The following is a 25535-nucleotide window of genomic DNA, read 5'->3' as shown; positions in this document are numbered from 1 at the left end:
GTTAATTAAAACCTTGTCAGCAGGAGAGCCTCTAAGGTAACATAGCCAAACAATGCCTGGGGGTGGACAACCAAGCCACACAGCACTCTGCATTATTGACCACTGCCTTCCACGTGCTGGCCCCGACCACACCCCTTGTAACCTGTTTTGTAAAGGAAAGACTGCTCTTTCCTGTCTGACTTAGGCTAACTATGTGGTTTTATAGCAAGTGAAGTGAGTGAGTCAAACTGCTCAGTCATGTCTGACTCTCTGCGACCCCATGGACTATACAGTACATGGAATTCTCCAGGCCAGAATACTGGAGTGGGTGACCTTTCCCTTCTCCAGGGGATCTTCCCAACCCAGAGACCAAACCCAGGTCTGCCGTACTGCAGGAGGATTCTTTACCAGCTGAGCCACAGTGGAAGCCCAAGGACACTGGAGTGGGTAGCCTATCCCTTCTCTAATGGATCTTCCTGACCCAGACTATCCCTTCTCCAGCGGATCTTCCCAATCCAGACTATCCCCTCCAGCAGATCTGGAGAACCGGGTCAGGAAGATCCGCTAGAGCAGGGATAGGCTACCCACTCCAGTATTCCTGGGCTTCCCTTGTGGCTCAGTTGGTAAATAATCTGCTGTAATGCGGGATACCTGGGTTTGATCCCTGGGTTGGGAAGATACAGCAAAGTCTATATTAAATATGACATTAAAGTGAATATAAGAGCAGGAATTGGTCTTAATGAAAACTTAACCTCCTTTAAAATAATTTCCTTCTGACTTGCTATGGAAAAGTTAATAATCACTTCAATCCTTAGGATGCTAGCATTGTAAGATAATTATATGTGGGTGATAATACAGAACAGTTAATTATCATATTAGGCAAGTATAGTATGTATTTGATCAGAACCAAGCCTGATTCTGCTGGATAACAGATGCACCATGTCCCAGAAATACGCAAATGAAACTCCAATTTCAGTCTCAGAATACCATCAAACATTTGAAGATATTATACTTCATTGACTTAACAATTTATGGAAACTTCTCTAAAAGTGCAGTACTCCTTTTAAATCCAACCTTCCCCCTCATATCATTCCATCCTCTCTAAGTAGATTCTCAACTTGCCTGCCTGAGTTTTGATTGTGTGGACTTCTTGTGGTCTATTCTGTTCCTTACAAGGTACATTATTTATTTACTTACACAGTGAATCTTCTCGTCTGAATTAGAAGTACATAAGCCATCCCACTTTCACAACTACTTCAAACTACTTAAGGATGTGATAACCTTTAAGATCTGAGCTGCCTCTCCAGTGGGCTTTGTGTCTCTGTTGCAGAAACGAACAGAAGTCAGAGTACCTGGACTTCAGTCCTGCTCTATACCGACTGGCATCCCAGGGAGACTCCCCTTCTCTCTGGGGACCATAAACGTAGACTATAATTATGGAGACCATGTAATTTATCATCCAAATCAGGACCATTCTGGAAGTAAAGTAGGCTCTAAAAATAATTAAATTTACATTTTTTGAAATATGTATTAACCAGGAAAGCAGCTTTAGTATGTCGAAAGACCTATTAAATAATTCTATCAAAAAATTTCAGATCTATTCAATAAAATTCTAATTACTTTATTGCAGAATGAAAAGGTCTAAGACACAGGAATGAATAGGCAGACACACAGAGGATTCTTAGTGTCGTGAGAGTCTGTAGGATCCATAATGGTAGGTACATGTTATACGTGTCAAAACTCAAAGAATATATTAATACAACACCCAGAGTGAACCCTAATGTGAACTATAGGCTTTGGGAGATGATATATCAATGCAGGTCCATCCACTGTAACCACTGTACCATTCTGGTGGGCCATGTTGATAGGGAGGCTGCGTGTGTAGGAGAGCAGAAGTATATGAGAAATATCTGTACACTCAATTTTGCTGTGAACCTAAAATTGCTCTAAAAAGTACAATCTGTTAAAAAAAATTTCAAGACAAATGCTGGATGATAGAAGAGGTAGTGGGTGGTATCTGGACACCCTAACTGAAATCCTCATCTTAGCTCATAATGATCTTAAAAGGATCTAATGAGGTAATGAATTTATCTACAAAATAGAATTTTTTTAAGGGATAAGGCTATCCTTACATGAGATAGCTCTCCTTACCCCCTGCTCTGACTGCATTGCTATGTATCTTGAAATGGATGGAGACAGCACGCAGGCAGATTTATTATTCCTGCTGTGAGTAGTAAGTAGCGATACCTTGGCAACGGCTAGTTTCAGGGTCAATCACTCAAAATCCTCCACTGCAAACACCACCGCAGGCTTTTTCAAGGTTGGAAAGGACAGATGTGTGGGGAAAACAGTCAGGATAAGATGGCAGGCTGACAGGCAGGAGGCTCAGCTGAGGAGAAAAAAATCCTTTTGCTACTGTCCCTTTCTTGTCTGTATCTCCTCCGCATGCTTTTATTAACATATTCCTATTTCTTCTAGGAGGGGGGTGAATTTGTCGTCTCCCTAGCAGGCTTTGCATCATCTATAATTTTATTACGGGAGAGGTATAAGACTTCGTCCTTGAGAAACAGGAAGAGAGATATTAATTACATTCTAACATCAGCAAAAAAATCAGATAGTTTACTTGTTTATTATATTTATTGACCCCCCTTACTAACATCTGTGAAGACAAGAGTTTTCTCAGTTTTATACACCTTTGTGTCCTCCACATCTAGTATAGTGGTAGATACTCAGTAAGAATTGTTAAAAGAATAAGATATTAAAGTCATAAACATTTCTTGAGTCTTTGGAGATACCAAGAAATAAAAGACAACCTCCCCATCCTCAACAAGACCATTTCAGAGGACGGATATAGTCATTAGTTTACATACAAAAATATTTATTGAGCACCTATTACATGCCCAAGACTAGAGCTTAAACACTGAACAAGCCAGGCTCATGCCCTTATGGAGTTTGCATTCTAAGGAGGAGCCAGACATTTGTAAGCAGGTATCTACATGCCAAAATCAATTAAAATAATATATACAAGAATACACAACAGGGAAAGGACAATCTCTTCCACAAATGGTGTTGGAAAAACTAGACAGCCACATATAAAAGAAACATACAAAAATAAACTCTAAATGGATTAAAGACTTGAACCTAAGACCTGAAACCCTAAAACTCCTAGAAGCAAACATAGGCAGTGAGCTCCTTGACATCAGTCTTGGTGATGACTTTGTGGCTCTGACAACAAAAGGAAAGGCAACAAAAGTAAATATAAACAAGCGGGAACAAACTAAGAAAGCTTGCTCACAGCAAAGGAAACAATCAACAAAATGGCCAGGCAACCTACCCAATGGGAGAAAATACTTGCAAATCATACATCTGATAAGGAGTTAATATTCAAAATATATAAAGAACTCATACAACTCAACAGCAAAAACCCCAAACAATCTGATTACAAAATGGACCTGAATAGACATTTTTCCAAAGAAGACATGCAGATAACAGGTACTCGAAAAGGTGTTCCACAACCCTAGTCAGAGAAATGCAAATCAAAACCACAATGAGATATTATCTAACACTTATTATGATGGCTATTTTTTTTCCTAAAGCTGAAAAATAACAAATGCTGGCAAGAATGGGGAGAAAAGGTGGCCCTTGTGTACTATGGGAATGTAAACTGGCACAGCCACTGTGGGTAACAGCATGGCGGTGCCTCAAAAATTAAAAATACAACTACCAGAGGATCCAGCAATTTCACTCCTGAATGTTATCTGAAGGGAACAAAACCACTATCCGTAAAACGTACCTGTAGCCCATGTTCACTGCAACATGACTCACCATAGCCACAGCATGGAAACAACCTAACTCTTCACCAACCGGCCGACAGAATGTGACATACACACAGATAATGGATTATTATTCAGCCACACACAAAATTCTTGCCATTCGGGACAATGTGGGTGACTTCTGAGGGCATAAGGATATGTGAAATATGTCATATAGAGAAAGATAAATATTATGGGAATATATGTGGAACCTAAAAAAGAAATAACAAAACCTCCAAATCTCACAGATACACAGAACAGATTGGTGATTGCCAGAGACTGGGGTGGACAGCAGGCAAAATGAGTGAAGGTAATCAAAAGGCACAGACTTCCAGTCATAAAGCAGGTAAGTCCTGGGGGTGTAATGTAAGCATTATGTACATGTACATTTAGTAATACTGTAATGTGTATTTAAAAGCAGCTAAGAGAATAGATCTTAAATGTTTTCATCACAAGAAAAAAAATTTATAACTATGTGTAGTGATGTTAACTAAACTTGAGGTTATCATTTAGAGACAAATATATTATACACACACACATCATATGTAAACATTATTTTATATACCTGAAACTAAGGTTATAGTTCAATTGTATCTCAATAAAAATGATACATACATACATATTATACATATACACATATATATCTCAGCAATATGTTATGTATTTTAACTGTTACCTGTCAGGGAGTGTTTAACAGGAGGATTCCTACCTGCTGTTTCTCACAAGTCCTTTGTTTCTTTTTAAGTGGAACAGCATGCTGCTCCCAGGAACTGGGGTCATGGTGTGAGACAGGCTTGAATCTCCTTTAGTAAATATTCTCTTTATGACAAAACTGCTTAGTTTCGATCCCCTTTCTTGAGACATGGATTGTCTCCTGACGTTGTGACCATCATCATCCCTGTTCCCTTGGTAACGGTTACTGTACATTTGGTTCTCTGATCTTTATCATTGACGAAAGAAACTTCTTGTACTACAGCCTATATATACTCACAGAAAAATCATTAAAGCACCTTTGCTCCATCAGAGCTTGGGTCCCCGTGTCTTTCTTTCTTTCTCTCTCTCTCTCTCTTCCACTGATTGCTTGGAGCACAGAGACCCATCTTGCTCACTCTCCTGCCCGGGCTTCTAAGACTCTTTCGAGAAGGCACCCTGTGCCTTCACCCCACCTAGAGAGGGCACCCGGTGCCTTCGTGAGAGACACAAGTTCTGTGTCAAGGACTTTATTGGCTTTCTGCATAAACCAGGGAGTATCAGCCTCTTTCCCTCTTTCACTTTCTTATCGTCGCCTCTGGACCGCCAGGTTCCAGTCCATTAAAGGACCCCAACAGTTATCAAAATATTCAAACCACAGTCCCTTTATGATTCCACTGACTGTGCTAAAGACTTACCTTTCCAAGCAGACCTGGCACCCACAGCTCCCCTACAAGCATGAACAGGTGAGTTCTCCCCATGGCCTCGAACTAAATGGCTTGAACACAAAATTTCTCCCTAAGAACCACCAGTGTACAAACACTTTTCTCCCACCATCCCCACTATTTTTTAACTTCCTGTTTGGGGAACACATTCAGAATGTTCAAGAATACTATAACAAGCAACCTATCACATGGAATTGATACGTTAACATTTTAAAAATATTTGCTTTGTCTTTAAGAGGTTTAGAACAAAGAAGAACCTTCCACCCCAGACTAGACTGACAAAGCAGTCAAGCTATGCAGCACCTAGCTGTATATTCAGACTCTGCCCAGGGAGCTCTTGGATCCTTAGAAGAGCCTCAAGGGGCCTGGCAAGGAAACCACAGGGAAATGAAAGATGAGAGGCAGAGTCTAAGGATCCCACTGCTGCTTTTCCCTTAGTAACTCACAGGCTGTGTTTTATAGCAGATTTCATTTTAAAAAAGGCGTCCACTGAACCAACCAGCATAAGGGAGGAGCTTTAACATGTAGCAAAAGCAATGAAGTTAAACTGATATGGATTGTTCCTGACTATAAGTAGGGGCAAGGGAGAAGGAGAGAGAGCCAAGGGAGGAGTCATCTCATTTTCATTGTTTACAACATAAATTTAGTGAGCTGTGAACATTTTCCCTAGAGACCAACTCAGGCTGTCCACAAAAACTCAGTTCTTCAAACCGATAAACTCGATTCTGTCACATCAGACAAGTGGTCCCAGGGGTCTACCTACAGAGACAGACGAGACGCTAAGCCACTCTCACTTCCAAGAGAACTATTTAAAATGGGAATTGCTTCCTAAGGACACCTCAGTGGGTAGAGAGCTGTCTTCCAGTTTCCTAGTAGCGCCCTCTTTTCTTCATTTCTGAACCTAACTGCTGTTGTGCAGGCCAGACTGGCTTTTATGCGCACACTGTGGAGAGGCAGGTTCCTAACAAGGTTCTGATATGTAGGTCCCTGCTCCCGTCCATCCAGGCTTGGTTTTAGCTTCTCTGACACAAATGCAGAGAACAGTAACCTAACCACAATTTCCAAGCTAGGCTGGCTGAGGTGACTGCTGCACTGGGAAGGAATTAAGCTGTCCTTCCCTATCTTCTGCTCTGGGAGTCAGACAAATATAAGGCATTATTTGGAATATGGTCAGAAATTCACCAAGAGTGAAAAGAGAGCCAGGGAAAACCATCCTAATTATTTTAAACTGTAGAAATTCTCTTTTCTTATGAAAAAGTGTGTGTGTTTCAGAGGAAGGCGTTTTGGTGAGGGGTGCACATTTTGAATTCAATGACTTCCTCTGTCACTAGCTCCACTGTGAGAAATATGGGGCTCTGGCCTGTGCTTGGTTCAGACAGCCAGCAGATGGCAGTATAGAGCAACCACCCACTTCAACAGAAAAATTCTAAGGCTAACATCAAATTCACACCAGCTCTTTGCCCAGATTTTATATTCAGACCAGGAAGTGGAAAACTAACTTTTCAATCTTCTCTGTGACAGTCCTGAAACCTGGGCATGGGGAGATCTAATCCATGAATATCACGAATATCAACACAGACCTAAAGGACATGGCTTATTTTTCACTAGTTCATTGAACAGTTAAGTACATGGACTGGATTTATATCCCGGATCTGTGACATGGCAAGTGTTTAATCTTTCAAACCTTTGGCTGCCCCACCCATAACCTGGAGAGAATATTAGCACTCACACATCACAGCACTGTTACGAAGATTCAGGGCAAGCATGTATTCAAACACTTGACCCAATGTCTGGCACTCTGTATCAATCTGTGTCTGGCACTCAGTATCAATAAGTATGTTATTGTTGCTGTGATTTCAACCAGCAGGTTTTTATTAGATTCACATCTCCATGGAGAACAGCTTGCTGTGCATGTGGTCAGATTCTGTCCCCAGGTCGGGGTCAGCACCAGGAGCTGGGAAGCTGCTGCTGTGTCCTCCCTGAGTCTGTTAGTTACAGCCCTGGGTTACAACATATTTGTTGTGTTGTTTGTTATCATTTTGATATGTTAGCATTGCTGACTCTCAGAAGGAACGGCTGTATCTGGCACACAAAGAAAACTTTAAAATGCTTTTTCCTTAATTATTTGGCCCAAGAAGGGAAGACTGGCAGTGGGGAGGGGCAGGGAGTTGGTCCTTATTGTTGTTGCTCAGTCACTAAGCTGTGTCCAACCTTTTGTGACCCCATGGACTGCAGCACGCCAGGCTCCTCTGTCCTCCACTATCTCCTGGAGTTTGCTCAAATTCATGTCCACTGATTCGATGATGCTATCTAACCATATCATCCCAGTAGCATATTGGACACCTTCCTACCTAGGGGGCTCATCTTCTGGTATCATATCGTTTTGCCTTTTCATGCTGTTCATTCTTGTGGCAAGAATACTGAAATAGGTTGCCGTTTCCTCCTCCAATGGACCACGGTGTGTCAGAACTCTTCAGTAAGGCCTGTCCATCTTTGGTGGCCCTGCATGGAATGGTTACTAGCTCCATTGAGTTATGCAAGCCCCTTCACCATGACAAGGCTGCAATCCATGAAGGGGTGGTACTTATCGGTGCTCTTAAACCTGGTGCACTGAGGCCTGATATATGGTAAAAACCAAGAACAGTTGCTCCAAACCTTACTGTTCATCAGAATCTACATGGAAAATGTTTTTAAAACATGGATGCCTCTATCCTACCCAGAAATTTCTCTCAGTTGGTCTGGAGTGGATCAGGGCATACTTATTTTGAGCTCCCCAGGGCTGAGAACCACTTGTTGAGAACCAGCTGAGAACCACTTGTTAAGAACCAGTCACTACCAAGCTGTTCCGAAGCTAGTGTGTGTTCTCAGCCTTTAGACAGACTGTTGAAAATTCAGATTTCTGGGCCAATTCTAATACAGTGGTTCTTCAGCCAGATATTGGAAAACTACTGTAGTAGATTAGAAAGCAGAAGGCCTGATGAGAAGATAGCCAAAAATAAGTGCAACTTTGAGAAATCTTTTCTGAGTCAGACAAGCCAGTCCTGTAAATGGGCAGGAATGGTTCTCTCAGACACTCCCAGCCCTGCACCCAGAGCTTTGCACATGCGCCTGAAAAGGCTATGGCAATTCAAGAGGAGGCTCTTGAACAGCACGGGGCCCTAGGTGGGGACAGTAAATATCTGTTGAATACACGAGGAAACCATAGCACGGACAGTTTGCAATATTTGCCCCAAGTCCCAGAGTGAGCAGGTGATAGAGAGAAGATGAGGCTGCAGGCCGCACAAGTCTGGGGTAAACTCTCTTCTCCAAAAGGGTATTTCCCTTCTCGGTGGATGCACCCCCAGGACATGGTATCAAAGGTCAAACAAGACAGGGTGATGGCCTTCTACTAGCCTTATTAAAGGTGCAATACTAAGGAGTGCCCCAGGTAAAAGGCAATATAAGGGTGAGCAGGAGACAGATTACACTCCAAGGGAAGAGGGAGCTTGATTATTGGTGTGTGGATTTATTGCTGGGCTTTCTGTCCTTTTCCATTGAGGTTTGTTTCTGTTTTTGTGCCAATACCATGCTGTTTTGATTACTGTAGCTTTGTAGTATAGTCTGAAGTCAGGGCACCTGATTCCTCCAGCTCTTTCTTTCTTAAAATTACTTTGGATATTTCAGCTTTTTTTGTTTCCATACACATTCCCAGGTGGCACTAGTGGTAAAGAGCCTCCCTGCCAATGCAGGAGACATGAGAGATGTGGGTTTGATCCCCAGGGAAGATCCCCTGGAGAAGGAAATGGCTACCCACTCCAGTATTCTTGCCTGGAATAGCCCATGGACAGAGGAGCCTGGTGAGCTACAGTCCCTGGGGTTACAAAAGAGTCAGACATGAATGAGTGACTAACACTTAAATTCTTAAATATAATGAGGAATTTCAAGATGGTGACAGCAACCACTAAACCGAATGTAAGACTCTTCAGAGCATGGAGCCATGTGCGACGAGGCAGATCTCATGCTCCAGGAGCCAGCCCTGCCAGGAGACCCCAGGGCTATTGAAGGAAAAATGGGATGCTACATGCAGTGTGTTTAAAACAAAGCATCATGCAGAATACTGATGTAAATTGCAGCAATATCTTTTTTGATCCATCTCCCAATATAATGGAAATAAGAACAAAAAAACACAAATGGGACCTATTTAAATTCAAAAGCTTTTAAATAACAAAGGAAACAATAAAACAAAAAGACAAACCATAGACTGGGAGAAAATATTTGCAAATGATGTGACTGACAAGGGATAAGTTTCCAAATTTTACAAACAGCTCATAACACTTCAAAGTGTCAAAATAAACAAATCAACAAATGGGCAGAAGACGGAAACAGACATTTCTCCAAAGAAGACATACAGATTGCCAAGAGGCACATGAAAAGATGTTCAACATCACTAGTTATGAGAAAACTACAAATCAAAACTACAACGAGATATCACCTCACACCATCCAGATTCGTTATCATCAAAAAATCCACAAACAATAATTACTGGAGAGGATGTGGAGAGAGGGGAACCCTCCTACACTGTTTGTGGGAATGTAAATTGGTATGGTCACTATGGAGAACAGTATGGAAATTCCTTAAAAAGCTAAAAATATAGCTACCATATGACCCTGCCATCCCACTCCTGGGCACATATCTGGAGGAAAACAGGATCTGAAAGGATACACGCACTCCAATGTTCACTGAAGCACTATTTACAATAATCAAGACACGGAAGCAACGTAACTGTCCATCGACAGAGGAATAGATAAAGAAGAAAGATGTGGTACGTGTATACGATGGAATATTACTCAGCCATTGAAAAGAATGAAATAAATCCATCTGCAGCAACATATAGACCTAGAGATCACCATATTGAGTGAAGTAAGTCAGATAGAGAAGGAGAAATATACTATGACATATCTTATATGTGGAATCTCAAAAGAAAATGATACAGTTACTTACAAAACAGAAAGAGACTCACAGACGTAGAGAACAAACTTATGGTTGCTGAGAGGAAGGGACAGTTAGGGAGTTTGATATAGACATGTACACACTGCTATATTTAAAATGGATAACCAACAAGGACCTACCGTATAGCACATGGAACTCTGCTCAATGTTATGTGGCAGCCTGGATGGGAGGAGGGAGGGGGGAGAACGGATACATGGATATGAATGACTGAGTCCCTTCACTGTTCACCTGAAACTATCATAACATTGTTAATCAGCTGCTCAGTCGTGTCCGACTCTTTGCGACTCCGTGGACTGTAGCCCACCAGCCTCCTCAATCCATGGAATTCTCCAGGCAAGCATACTGGAGTGAGTTGCCATTTCCTTCTCCAGGGGATCTTCCCAACCCAGGGATCGAACCTGGGTCTCCCGCATTACAGGCAGACGCTTTACCGTCTGAGCCACCAGGGAAGCCCCATAATCAGCTGTACCTCAATACAAAATAAAAAGTTAAAAAAAAAAACACAAAGCGCCATGAGTCTGTGACATGAAGTGTCCACAGCCTGCTGCTCCTGTTTACAAAGGCTCTCTGTCTGAGAACTTCCAGCATATATTCTTTACTAAGCCCCTGGCTATTTCAAAATCCACTTCACAGGATCCCAAATCCCACAGCCTCAGGAATTCTGAAGGATCACACAGCCTCACGGAACCCCGGAAGACAGAAACACTTGTTAAGCGGCCTCCACTCCAGGGAAGGAATACCCAGGCTGGTTTTTCAAGCAGGCTGGCTCACTTGGAGTGTTTACAGGGGACCTACTACCAGAACGAACCAGATAGTCAGCCTTTGCTTGTCTGACACCTCATTCCATGTGGAGTCTGAACTAACAACGGTTTATATGCCAGTAGTGGCACACCTAACCACCCTCAGCTCTCACATGTTCCTCTCCAGGGCCTCCGCTTCCTCAGAACAACAGCGACGTTTAACAGGCAAACCCCAAAGGATAAAGGTGAGCAGGCAGGAGAGAGGTGATGGCGGTGATGGCAGTGGAAGTGAGCCATCAAGCACCCAAGGGACCAGGAGAATCCCAGAAGATGCTTGCTTTGTCTCTCACATCAACAAGGCTGTTCGCAGATCTGACAATCGGTCCTTTGAACCTTCTATCCCAGGGTTTCTCAATCATGCCACTGTTAACATCTGCGGCCGACAAATTCTTAGTCGAGGTGTCTATCATCACTAGTTGTCATTGTAGGATGTTTACCAGTGTCCTGTATTCGGGAATGCCAGTAGCACCCACCCAGGAGACAACCAAAAGTATCTCCAGACAATGCCAAATGTCTTCCAGGAGATAAAAACACCTTGACTGAGAACCACTGGACTGAATGATTCTCAGTGTACTCTGAAGAAGAAGAATGGTATTGAGAATAGGCAGTGTGGAAGAGTTACCTGGGCTCCCACCTCTAATCCTGCCCCACAGCAGGTGCAGCCCTGACCGTGACGCTCACTCCCTGAAGCCTTTCTGTGACCTCCTACTGCTGGTCTGTGGGGGCCAGGCTTGAACACAGCAGTTATCTGTTCCTCCCTCTGCAGCCTCATCACCTGTCATTCTGTGCTCCAGGCCCACAACACACTCTTCATTTGTTTGTCTGTTTTCAGGGTACCAGCCTGGGCCAGGCACTGTTCTCAGAGCTTAGGAGGTATCAGGGAACAAAGAGGCTCCTGCCCGTGTAGAAACAAACAGCCACACACATAACAAACAGGCAAGTTATATGGCTTGTTGCAAGGTGAAGGGAAGATGTAGGGCAGGATCAGGAGTGCCGGGGTCCTGGAGGTAGAGTGGCTTCTGATTTTGAATAAGGTCATCAGGGCAGCTTCAGTTGAGTGAAGGCTTTAAGGAGAAGGGTGGTGATCACGCAGATTCCTAGGGAGAGGGCTGCAGGCAGAGGGAGCAGCCTGGGAGCGTAGAGACGGGGCTGGGAACAGGAGCAGCCTGAGCAGAAGGCAGAGCCGAGGGAGAGGAATGGAGGGGGACGGGCTGGTAGGCCATCCTAGGGATGTGGACTCTTTTTCTGAGGAAAATGGGAATTGTGGCAGGGTTTTGAGGAAATGTGAGCTGGCTCATGTAAATGTTGAACAATTCCCTCCAGCTGCTGTTCTAAGAATAATGGCTGAAGCAGGAACACAAGTTACAAAGCAATTGCAATAGCCTGTGTGCAAGATGGCGGGAGCAGCAGAGACAATGAGAAGGGGAGGGGCGTCTCGTATCCTCGAGACTTCAGGCTCCTTCTCTTGCTCAAGGCTGAGGGAATGCTGCTTGACCTAACGCAAGATATCACCAGACTCGGAGTTCATTAGACACAGCAATAATTCAGTTAATATGTGTTGAGAGTTAAAACAAACACACCAAAAACTCCAATAAAATGCCCAAGGCAGACTTTTTAGAAGAGCCTAACCAGTTCTAGGCATGTATCTGACACTTAGTAGATGTCTAATAAATGCTTAATGAGTGGATAAATGAATGATGCATCTTATACTGTGTGAATAATTACTGTACTCCTTTAGACATTCTCATTTATAACCATTAACTCCAAGTATTTTACGACCATAGATGTAATTCATTTTGATTGCCGTGCATTAACACTTATTTTTTGTTTTTCTTGCTACCACTATAAGTCACTTAAGCTTCATTATGTTACCCAGATCACAAATTTGTTTTAAAAATGATCAGACTCAAAGTGAACTTTTGTTGAGTTTGGTGTGAGACTTGAGTTAGAGCCCTGCTGCTGCTAAGCCTACGATTAGCCTGATACCAGTGGCCTTGAGCCTCATCCTACTCAACATACGCTGAGAGTTTCACATGCTGACATTGTGTGGCACTGTCTCTCCCAGCATGAAAACTCCAGAACTTGATAGTCACTGAAAGCTATATTGGAGTTCCACCATCCCATACGTTTGAAATTTTTGGAGATAGGCACATTTTGGAAATACGAAAATTCTGGATTTTGCTCTTGCAATAGACCCAGCGGAGTCTGGGGCAGCATCTTGAAATCAAATATTTCTGTAGTTAAAGCACATGAATATTTACACATATGAAGACAATACACAGCTTCATCTGAGTGTGAGTCAAGTTTTGCTCCCAAATTAGTTATAAAAAATATTTTGGAAAAAGAAAGGCTATTGGACCCTTACTTTCTACTATATGCAAAAATTACCTCAAAAATGGATCAAAGACCTAAATATAAGAGCCAATACCATAAAACATTTATAAGAAATCTTCATAAAATTGAATTTGGCAACACACCAAAGGCACAGGTAACAAAAGAGAAAAACAGATATACTGGATCACATCAAAATAAAGGCTTGTGTGTCACAGGACATGATCAAGAGTGAGAAGGCAACATATACAATGAGAGATGTTATTTACAAGTTATATATCTGATAAGGGATTAATATCTAAGATATATAAAGAACTCTTATAGCTTGGCAACAAAATAAACAACTTGATTTTTAAATGGTCAAAGGACTTGAATAGAAATTTCTCCAAATATACCATACAATGGCCAACAAGATTATGAAAGATGCTCAACATCAGAAGCCATTAGGGAAATGCAAACGAAAACCACACAGAGATACCACTTCATACATATCAGAATGGCTATTATCCAAAACCATAAAGAAAGCATTGGTGAGGATGTGGAGAAATTGAAATCCACATGCGCTGCTGGTAGGAAAGTAAAACTGGTACAGCTATTATGGAAAATAGTATAAAAGTTCTTCAAAAAAAAATAAAAAATAGAAATACTACATGATCCAATAGTTCACTTCTGGATATATATCCCAAAGGCCATAGGACTGGAAAAGGTCAATCGTCATCCCAATTCCCAAGAAGGGCAGTAGTGAAGAATGTTCAAACCATCAGGCTACTGCACTCATCTCCCATGCTAGCAAGGTCATGCTCAAAATACCACACGCTAGGCTTCAGCATTATGTGAACCAAGAACTTCCAGACATCCAGTCTAAGTTTAGAAAAGGCAGAGGAACCAGAGATCAAATTGCCAACATTCACTGGATCATAGAGAAAGCAAGGGAATTCCAGAAAAACATCTAACTCTGTTTCATCGACTACACTAAAGCCATTGTGCGGATCATGACAAACCGTGGAAAGCTCTTAAAGAGATAGGAATACCAGACTACCTTACTTGTTTCCTGAGAAACCTGTATGCAGGTCAAGAAGCAAGTCAAACTCCCTTTGAACAACTGGGGCTTCCCTAGTGGCTCAAAGGGTAAAGAATCCACCTGCAATGGGGTAGATCTGGGTTCGATCCCTGGGTTGGAAAGATCCCCTGGAGGAGGGCATGGCAACCCATTCCAGTATTCTTGCCTGCAGAATCCCCATGGACAGAGGAGCCTGGTAGGCTACAGTCCATGGGGTCACAAAAGTCGGACACGACTGAGCAACTAAGCACAGCATGGAACAACTGATTGGTTTAGGATTGAGAAAGCAGTATGACAGGGCTGTCTGTTGTCACCCGGTTTGTTTAACTTATACTCTGAGCACATCATGAGAAATGCCAGGCTGGATGAATTATAAGCTAGAATTGAGATAAGCAGAAGAAACATCAACAACTTCAGATATATGGATGATATCACTCCAATGGCAGAAAGCAAAAAGGAACTAAAGAACCTCTTGATGAGGGTGAAGGAGGAAAGTGAAAAAGCCAGCTTAAAACTAAATATTCAAAATAACTAAGATAATGGCATCAAGCCCCATTACTTCATGGCAAATAGAAGGGGAAAAGGTGGAAGTAGTGACAGATTTCCTCTTCTTGGGCTCTAAATTCACTACAGATGGTGACTGTGGACATAATATCAGAAGACCACTGACTCTAGGCAGGAAAACTATAACAAACCTATGTGCTGAAAAGCAGAGACATCACTTTGCTGACAAAGGTCTGTATAGTCAAGGCTATGGTCTTCCCAGTGGTCACATATGGTTGTGTGAGCTGGACCATAAAGAAGGCAGAACACCAAAGAATTGATGCCTTTGAACTGTGGTGTTGGAGAAGACTCTTGAGAGTCCCTTGGACTGTGAGACCAAACCAGTCCATCCTAAAGGAAATCAGTCCTGAATATTCATTGGAATGAATGCTGAAGCTGAAACTCCAATATTTTGGCCACCTGATGTGAAGAGCCAACTCACTGGAAAAGACCCTGATGCTGGGAAAGACTGAGGGCAAGAGAAGGGGGTGACAGAGGATGAGATGGTTGGATGGCATCATCGATTCAGTGGACATGGAGTCTGAGCAAACTGCGGGAAACAGTGAAGGACAGGGAAGCCTGGCGTGCTGCCTGAACAACAGCGAGAAACACTGCCTTACGAGAATTCACTCCTTTCAAATGGCTCTTTGTTTCCATTTTGAAGCCAAGCCTGAAGGTGGAGGAAAAGCCAAGACTTCTCGTGAGGGTAATTGCTGGGGGGCATAGGGCAGGAAAGAGTGAGACAAAGTACCTCCACAGTTCTGTCCGTTCTTTCTTCCTCTTATTTCCCTCTCCCCACCCTCTTTTCTTCACTCCCCTTTCACCCACACTGTCTGCAAATGCTCAGAGAGCCAAGGGCATGTATGATATTGACGGGTTGAAACTGGACCAGAAAACTGTATACATTTCAACTACTTTTAATCCTCACCTCAAATCCTACATATTTTAATCCTTACTCTTATGCTGGGTCTCCTGTCTCACTCTGGCCTCACTCATACCTTCAGATGCCTTAGAGTGTGCCCCAGTACAGGGCGGCCCGGGAAACTGCCTCAGAGAACAGCATGGAGGGCCTGTTCTGAGACATGCAACGCAGTTTCTGAACTCGACAGCCCCCTGCCCTGCTTCCATGTGATGATGGCACCAAGGCCCACCTGAAGGCAAGAGGGGGTCCCTAAGGTGATTCAGCATCATGGCAGGTTTCCCCTGCAAGGGCCTGTCCACACGGGCTCAAGAACTAGATGAGCTGAGAGTGAAGAGTGAGCCAGATGTGGGGTTGTTATCAACACTTCAACCAGGAGCCTCTCATTAGTTTGACTCTAGACATTTATTCTGCTTTATGCTAAGGGCAGGAATAAATGTCAGCAACTCTTTGGGAGTTTGATAGTACATAGTGCGCTCCTGTTACAGTGTTGCCAAAAGTGTGACAGGCAAAGGCATCACTGAAAGTGAGGATGCTACATGGACAAAATTTTGTATTTCAATGGCTAGAACTTACTTTAACAAGTAGAAAATATATATAAATAAAATATTAAAACCATAATTTCATGGATAATTGCCCATGAGGAGAAGTAAAGTAAAGGAGAGAAAGAAATGCATTAACATTCATTTAAAGTAAAACATGAAGTAAATATGAGTATCAGTAATGAGCTACAATTACAAAAATTAAGGTGGCAGGAAAATGACACCCATTCTCACGGCTCCCTTGGGCCCAAACTGCAGTGTGGTCTATACAATCCTGTAAAAACACAGTCCACTGCTTTTCCTGAAATACAGGCTATTGTCCCTCTGGTTATCCACCTAAAAACACATGCTAATCCCCACCCACACCCCCCGCCCTGATCAACTGTAAGTCCAGGCACCACAGGCCCCACCTATGAGGTGCAGGGCTGCTGAAGGACCTACTGTCCGCTGTGCACCACTGCATCAGCTTTGATCTTGGCCAAGCGAGTCTGTATGGAAATCAGCTGAGACTGAAAGAAAGTAGCAAGTGTCCCTGACCATCTTACTTTGACTCTGGGGACAGGAGCTGACCATGGGGTTGGCAGTCAATACAAACCCCCAGCTATACAGATGCTTGTGCTGAACCAGCTCATGAAATCTCCTCTGGGAGCCTGAAGTCAGGGACTGGGTATCAGGTAGAAAAGTATAGCAGGGTAAATATGGCTTCTGCCCTGATCCCCACACTTCAAAATTTATACTGTAACTATATGATAAAACTTCTGAATGAGCTGGCTAAAGTGATTGCCAAAAAGGAATCATTATTTCTGGCTTTCCTTGTGGCTCACGTGGTAAAGAATCTTCCTGCAATGCAGGAGACCTGGGTTTGATCCCTGGGTTGGGAAGATCCCCTGGAGAAAGGAAAGGCTACCCGCTTCAGTGTTCTGGTCTGGAGAATTCCATTGACTGTATAGTCCACAGGGTCACAAAGAGTCAGACATGATTGAGCGACTTCTCTTTCTTTCTTACTAGCCTTGTTAATGTTGCTCTTATGGGCACTTACTTGTTTAGGTCTGCCAGACGTATTTTTTCGGATAAAGTTTCCCTGGCCCACGCTCTCCAACAGAGAACTTAAGGGCCTTGACAGTCTCCCTGCCCATGCAATGAAGTGGCCACTAAATTCTACAACCTCTTGTATCGACCCCAGGGTCTTGTACTCAGGAAAGTATCCACATCAGGATCCTGAGCAAGAGAATAGCAATCCAATCTCCAGGTGAACTGACTGTGAACACATTTCTTTTGTATTTCATAGATATTTAAAGAATCTGGACTCTGGGCACATATAGGAAGTACAATGACTAGCTCACTTCCCTGTTGCTCAATTTTTAAGAAAGTTTTGGTTGGAAACAACATTATTTAAGGAGGATGGCTGAAGCATAGCAATCCATGCACTCTTCTCTCAGTCCTCTGGAATCTACCCCAGGCCAGCAGAGAGCTCTGAGAATGGCCACACCTTTTGGTCTATGGAAGAACCTCTGTGGCTACACTGCCATCAGCCAACATAAGATGGGGTTCATGAAAAACAACGAGGTGAGTATCAGTTCACTTCAGGCTTTTGGACTATGTTGGGTCTCATGGCACAGAGCCCCCTCTAGGAAGATTCTCAGGACTTTCTCTCCCATCTCAGCACTGGGAGTAATTCCCCTTCATTTGGGCAATGAGTAAGTTTCCATCTTACTGATGTCACAACTCATGATACTAATCACCCTTCCCTGAGTGCTGGCCACAGGGGCCATGAGCCATCTGAGGCCCACCTGGAGCATCTGAACAGAGTTCCTACATGAGCTCAGTGGATTAACATCATTTGTGACTTCATCTTATCTTTCATATTTATATTTTCTACTTTAATCTCTCAGTCCCAAATTCTTTCTATCATGAGAATTTTAAAAGATGTATATAAACTGCTTTGCATTTTCTGGTACACACACTTAACATACTGTAATAATAGCCAACATTTACTGAGTGCTGACTATGTACAATGACTTACTCTAAGCACTTTGCAAGTGTGTTTGATCCTCATATAACTCTATGAAGTTGGTGCTGGTATTACGCTCATTTTGCAGATAAGGAAACTGAGGCCCAGAGATGTTAAGAAATTCAACCAAGGTCTCAAATCTATCATGGGTAAAACTTGGATTTGAGCCCGAGCCCCTGACTCTGAGCCCATGCCCATGCTCCTACTACTATGGTAGCTATTCCACTAAAGCTATTTTTTTTTAATAATTTCTTTTGTTTTTCCTTTTTATTTGTTTTTCAGAGGCTGCATGCAGTTACATTTAGGGTCACTAACTTGTTCACAAATCCCCAGTTTTATAACTTAAAGTCCCAGCTCCCGGGACACCACTTGGTAGTTTTTACCATTACGCTGTTTATCTTTGCAGCAGGACCACAGGGAGTACCTACAGATACCTTTGTGAAAATTAGGAAAGGAGGTATCCATTTACTTTCAACATATTTTTTTATCTTGTATTCATTACATTTATGTAAACTGTCTTAAATCCTGAATGGAATAACATGGGATAAGAGAAATATAAATACACATTTCCACACTGTATTTAACACTTTAATTGGAGCTATCAGTAAGTATCAATACATGCATTACCTTTATATCCTTGTTCTGTCTCCCTGAGATCAATTTTGGTTATTGGTTTGAAATCAGTATCCCATAATCGTATACATCCATCTCGCCCACCAGTAGCAAAGCCTTCTTCACAAGCATACATGCTGAAGATTCCAGCCTATTGATTAAGGCACATAATGCTGCAATCATTCTAAATAGTCATTATAGTTGGATCTTGATAATTAAAATATAAAACAAAAACAAAACAAAAATGAAGACAAATCCCCTGTTCTCTATTGAAATCCTGGCAATAGAACAAGTAGCCATTTGTAACATCCATTTTAGCTAGATTAAAAATTCATAATAACCACCAAAGCAAACTAGTTCAAGTGCTCCTTTGCCATGATTAAACAAATGATGGATTATAAAAATTTTTTAAGAATTCCTTGGCTGAAGCAGACACAGAAATAATAAATTTCTTTCTGTGACAACTGGTCATTATAAAGACAGTGGTGGAGGTGTTTCATATAAGTGAAAGTTGCTCAGTCGTGTCCGACTCTTTGCAACCCCATGGACTATACAGTTCATGGAATTCTCCAGGCCAGAATACTGGAGTGAGTAGCCTTTCCCTGCTCCAGGGGAATCTGGGATCTTCCCAACCCAGGGATCAAACACCAGGTCTCCCATATTGTGGGCAGATTCTTTACCAGCTGAGCCACAGGGGAAACCCAAGAACACTGGAGTGGATAGCCTATCCCTTCTCCAGAGGATCTTCCTGACCCAGGAATCAAACCAGGGTCTCCTGCATTGCAGGCAGATTCTTTACCAACTGAGCTATCAAATTCCTTCCCAAAACAAGTAAAGATATGTGGGCTAGGAACACAAACACTTCTATAGGTACAACAAAAGAAATGCATCCCAATGAGTTCAAGAAGGCACTATCTGAGCCTAAATGAAAGCATGCTGCTGCTACTGCTGCTGCTAAGTCACTTCAGTCGTGTCCGACTCTGTGCGACCCCATAGACAGCCTCCCACCAGGCTCCCCCATCCCTGGGATTCTCCAGGCAAGAACACTGGAGTGGGTTGCCATTTCCTTCTCCAATGCATGAAACTGAAAAGTGTAAGTGAAGTCGCCCAGTCAAGTCCGACTCTTAGCGACCCCATGGACTACAGCCTACCAGGCTCCTCCGTCCATGGGATTTTCCAGGCAAGAGTACTGGAGTGGGGTGCCATTGCCTTTTCCGAAATGAAAGCATAAGTTACTCTTATGTTAGCTTGTTAAGCATCAGCTGAAGATGCTTTTCACATTTGATATGGTTTAAGAACTTAAAGCTGCTTTTTCATGGGAAAATGTGCTACAAGAGTATAATGTTGACATAATATCCAGTGTAAAGAGAAACCAGGTTACTAAGGCAGGTTCTTTATGAATGAGGACCAATACTGACCTTTTAATTGTTTCAAGAGCTGTTTCATAATTAGCAAAGCCAAGAAAATTGGTCTTCAACATATGGGAAAGATCTAAAATTTCATAGTTCCTTTACTAAGAGTTGCTTAAACTTGTTTTCATGTTCACAGTAATACAGCATCAATTTGGAGGCAATAAGTTAAAGGTCTGCTGAGTTTCTGATATTGTTTTACCAAATTTCCACTTATTACAACAGACTTTACCTTTCACATCATCTCCCCATTCTTCTGGGCATTTCACTCTATCATCTGTAGATACAGCAATGAAATTACTTTACTATATGTCAAAATTGAGTGTAGTGTCTCAGTATTAAGTTTGTCCTTGTTCTTACAGAGCAGACCATCAGAAGAATTTATCAATGGTTTCTGTTTGCATTTTAAGAACTTGTGGTGTGGATGTGGACGTGACACTCCCTCACTCGGGGTGAGGAAAATCTACCTTTCTAACCACAATAAAAATAATAGTTGTCTCCATCATGTTGGCCACAGGCCAGCAGCAGTGACATCATTCCAGATCCACTGAGTCATTGTATGTATTTTAACAAGATCTCCAGGAGATTCATAAACATGTAAAAATTTGAGAAGTGCTGGTCTAGAAGATGAAACTGACAATGAAATACTTCTAGTTTCTCTGAAACTGCTGCTGATAAATTACACTAATCAGCCAATTCATAGAGGTAAAGGCTAATTAAGTTATCATGCTTTTGAAATATTAAATTCTTCTAAGTGAACAAAAATAATTAGGGAAATCTTTCATGACTATTGAGTATTCAGCAGAATTAGCTAATACTAAAGCAACAGGGGAAAAAAAAAACACAGAAATTTGTGACATTAACTTATTTAATAAGTAATTCACAAATTTCCATACAGAAATACTTACACTATGTGCCCCTTGAATGGTGCGGACTAAATTGAGCCCTTTCCAGACATAGATGTCGCCATTTAAAGCACCAGAGTAGGTGATGTCTTCTTTGGCACATGCAAGGCAAAGGATGGTCTGAAGATCCCCAGTTTTGCCAAATATTCCTCTTTTTGCAGTCAGGGCATTTCCACATAGCGTCCAAAACTAGAACATAAGTGATAAATAATCCAAAAACAGAGTATTCTGATGCATCTCACTATTGGTATTATTGGGTAATGTTTCAATACATTTTACATAATTTTCTATAGCTGAACTATCATAGATATACAGGCTTCTTCGGGGGCTCTAGTGGTAAAGAACCTGCCTGCCAATGCAGGAGACATAAGAAACACAGGTTCGATCCCTGGGTTGGGAAGATCCCCTGGAGAAAGTAATGGCAACCCACTCCAGTATTCTTGCCTGGAGAATCCCCATGGGCAGAGAAGCCTGGCAGGCTATGGTCTATAGGGTCACAAAGAGTCAGACACAACTGAAGTGACTTAGCACACACATAATAGATATACATAATTTAACTTGTTTTGCTATAACAGTAGAAATTGTAAAACATTTTAGCCAACTACTAGCAGTAAAAAAAAAATTGTAACAGTACTTTTTAAACTTTCAAAGTCCCCAAATTCCAAAACTTTGCTAAATGTTTAGTGTTCATTTAATGCAAAATGCCAATGTTCTCAGAACTGGGATAAAATGGATGAATCATGTTTTTGTTTAACTTCTTGCCAAATTAAAGCACTAGGGTAGGTTTATCATAGAGAAATTTAGAAACAGAAAAGTAAAAGAGGAAAACTGACATTATTCCCAATATCCCAACATGTCAATGTATCTTCTAGGTATTTTTTGGTGTGTGTATATGTTTTTAGAAATAATTTCTAATTAAAATGATACAAATTTTCAAGTAGAACCATTACTCAGAAATATGTTTCTAAATATTTTATACTTCATATAGTCAAATAATTGACTAGGCTTTTCCATTTTAGCTGCATAATTTATCATGTAGACAACCATAAGCACAAAGGCTAAGCTACTTTATAGATGGTAGCAGAAAGACTTCTATGGTTATGTAGAAATTAAATATTTCACTTTGACACAGTTTTTTTCTCAGTATGTGAATTGGTATAACTTTACTGCAATGTACATATGTAGCCTCACAATTTATAAAGCCTCTTTACACATGTTTAGTTATTTTATCTTCATAATATCCTCACAAATAGGCTGACAGATATTATTATTACACTCATTTGGAAGAGAAAGAAAGAAGGCATAAGTGACTTGCCAAAGGTTCAATAGGAGTTATACACAAGAAAATATTAAAATATTTGTCTTGAGAACTTTAAATATAATAAAGAAGATATATACAAAATAAAAAAAGATCATTTTAAAACAGCATATTCTGACTTACATATAAGTGGTGAGGAAATTCTAAGACAGAGAACCAGAATTCTCTGGAAAGAGCAAGAATAGGATTTGAAGCAGTGGTGAGGAAGACACTGCACTGTGGTTTAGGAGAGTAAGGTTAGTTACGTGGAGGTGACAGGAAATGTGTGAGCAAAAATCAGAGGCAACCTTAACATCTGTGCTGGCAGAAGAGGACAAATAATGGTCCTCTCAGAGTAGATGGGAATTCGAGGAAGCGGTTCTAGATGGCTTCACCATCCAGGAGGGCCAGGGCTCAGGCAACTGTGTAGGTGGGGGCTCCTGAGAGGATGAGAGGCAGGTGTGCAATCATTAAAAAAAAAAAACCATAAGATTCTTTTCCATTAAATGTCAACTCTGGGAATTTGTCTCTTTGGCTATTAATATTTTTACCAAAAGGCACTAAAGTATACATCAAAAAAACTACGAACAATCTAGGGACGGATAGGTGCATGCTTTGGGAAAGCAGGTAAGTATTAACTTTGAGCCTGAACAAACTATGAGACGTGAACAACTACTGGTTGTGCGTACATACGTGCCAAAGAACCTGCCTTCCACAGGTAATGCTTAAGGCGGACATCCGTTCTGAGTCCCCGTGCGTGAAAACTAAAAGGAGAGCAGCTATTTGGTAATTATTATCCCTTCGACTTGGGATGTGCACTTTGGCCCAAGTTACTGAAATATTTCTAGATGGACAACCACATACACAAAAAAGACTGGTATCCTCAGACACAAAGATTTTTCTGATGAAATCACCCAGTCAGATGGTATAATGTCAACATGAAACATTCCAGATGATCAAATAATTCTCTTAAAAAGACATACATAGCTGTAATACCAAGACAGGTATGAAATTTTCTGCAGAAAATGCAAATCTGAGATGCTATCTCTTTTTGAGAAGCACTACCTGTTTGGAAAATGTGATAGATTAGTGTAGCAACACCCCATTAAATTCACATTAAATGAAAAGACACTGTTTATCTTCTTCAATCTCCATTCACAGATTGTAATGCAAATTCTGTTAGAATTGGCAGGTACCTGGGAGCTCATCTGGCCCTCAGTAATCCCTAAAGTCCCTTCCGCCTGTGACTAGAGAATGGAACAAAAGCAATAATATCCAACAAACCTGGTAGATTCGTTTCTTGTAAAACCAATGAAGCAGTTGATGCTCAACTGCTACTGTTTTTCAAGCATTTGTTTCAGGTAATTGTAATTTGCCTGTTTGCCAAATGCTAGGGATTGCAAAAAGAGAAAGGATTTTATTGAGTTGGCCAAAAAGTTGTTTGCTGAAATAAAGGCACTTTTTTGCTTCAACAAAAATCAGCTCTCTGCACAAGGATTACAAAGTATTTATGAAGCCCTAAGGACATAGCTATGAATAGTAGAATCTGTACACTCATCTTTTTGTCCCCTGCTTTTTCATTACTTTTTCCTTATATTGGAAGAAATGTATGTTATTGTAAAATAATTTTAAAATACAGGAGAAATTCAAAAACCATCAATTCACTACTCAAAGATAACTGTTTAACATTTTGGGAGAGCCTTTCAATTTATTTCCTACACACACAAAAAAATATTTTTAAAGTAAAATATCAATGTCACAAATTTATCCCACTCAGAGGTAGACTGTTCATAGATCTTAAATATGTCCCTAAGTAACATTAAGCAGTCCTCTAAAACATGACTTATAATGATTGCACAGTATTTCTTCATATGGATATACCAAATTTTATTTAACTGCCTGGAGGCAGAGGGTTTCAAGTCTTTTGTTTAGTTTTATTTGCAATTGATAAGTTATTCAGTAATGAACCAGTGCTTGGTTCACACTCCTAATTATTTCCTTGGGTTAAATTACAGGATATAAAATTATTTGCAGTCTTTACTTTGGCAGCACACATAGTAAAAATGGGATGAAACTGTTTCGAAGGGTGTCAACATTTCTAAGGCAATTGACAGGTACTGCCAAATTTCTAGACTGAAAGACCATACTCATTTATGCTTCCATCAGCAAGGTTTGAGAGGGTTCATTCCCCAAATCTTTCTCGATACCAGATCATCTTGATTAAAAACACTGCTATTTTAAAGTGTCTATTCCTTAGTTATAGATGAGATTTAATATTTTCAAGTGTCTATTAGCAGACAATCGATAAAAACAAATATTTTTGACACTCTTTGTCCATTCTGTAGATTTGCTAGAGGTCTTTACATTTCAAGAACAAGTCAACATTCTACACTTGCTGCTTACACTCTTCTAGCTTGTGATCTGCCTGTTTGTTTCTTGAGGGTAGCAGGAAAGTAAACAGGATGTTTTAATATTTATATAGTTGAACCTATTGTATTATTCTTTGATAGAAGAAACTTTCACCTGTAAGGGTATGGAGAAGCCATTCTGGCTTATATCTGATCTGGCCTGAACTTTATGTAAACTAGAACAACTTGACTTGTGGCCTGTGAAACATACACTGGACATCTGCTTTAACCATTAAGGAATGCATTATCCAGAGGTAAAGAATGTCTGTTTTGAAGGTAGGAACAAATGCATCCCTTCCACGACGCCCATGCTACTACTCCTTCGAAGACAAGGTTCCCTTCCCAGATGCTAAGGTCATGGTGTCCCTGTGTGTGCACTAACCTGAAATTAAGAATAGTGAAGTGACAGTGTTAGTTGCTCAGCTGTGTCCGACTCTTTGCATCCCCACAGACTGTAGCCTGCCAGTCTCCTCTGTTCATGGAATTCTCCAGGCAAGAATACT

At 41.3% G+C, this 25535-nt stretch overlaps 1 protein-coding gene and 1 non-coding gene across 2 annotated transcripts in view; both read right to left on the bottom strand.

Moving 5' to 3' along the window:
• The window catches only part of EML6 (EMAP like 6), a 288561-nt gene that overhangs the window by 131383 nt on the left and 131643 nt on the right, over positions 1-25535 (bottom strand). The window contains exons 5-6 of the mRNA XM_052648401.1: positions 21331-21516; positions 19029-19164 (exon numbers count right to left, since the gene is read on the bottom strand). Coding sequence (XP_052504361.1) covers positions 19029-19164; positions 21331-21516 — 322 coding nt within the window. The remainder of the gene's footprint in view (positions 1-19028; positions 19165-21330; positions 21517-25535) is intronic.
• On the bottom strand, positions 10573-10644 carry TRNAY-GUA (transfer RNA tyrosine (anticodon GUA)). Its single transcript has one exon. It is a non-coding gene; the product is annotated as a tRNA-Tyr (tRNA).

The sequence above is a fragment of the Budorcas taxicolor genome, chromosome 11 (genome assembly GCF_023091745.1).
Source record: "Budorcas taxicolor isolate Tak-1 chromosome 11, Takin1.1, whole genome shotgun sequence".
Taxonomy (NCBI): Eukaryota; Metazoa; Chordata; class Mammalia; order Artiodactyla; family Bovidae; genus Budorcas; species Budorcas taxicolor.
Note: the sequence above shows the minus strand (reverse complement) of the source record. Positions and strands in the feature narration are given on the sequence as shown.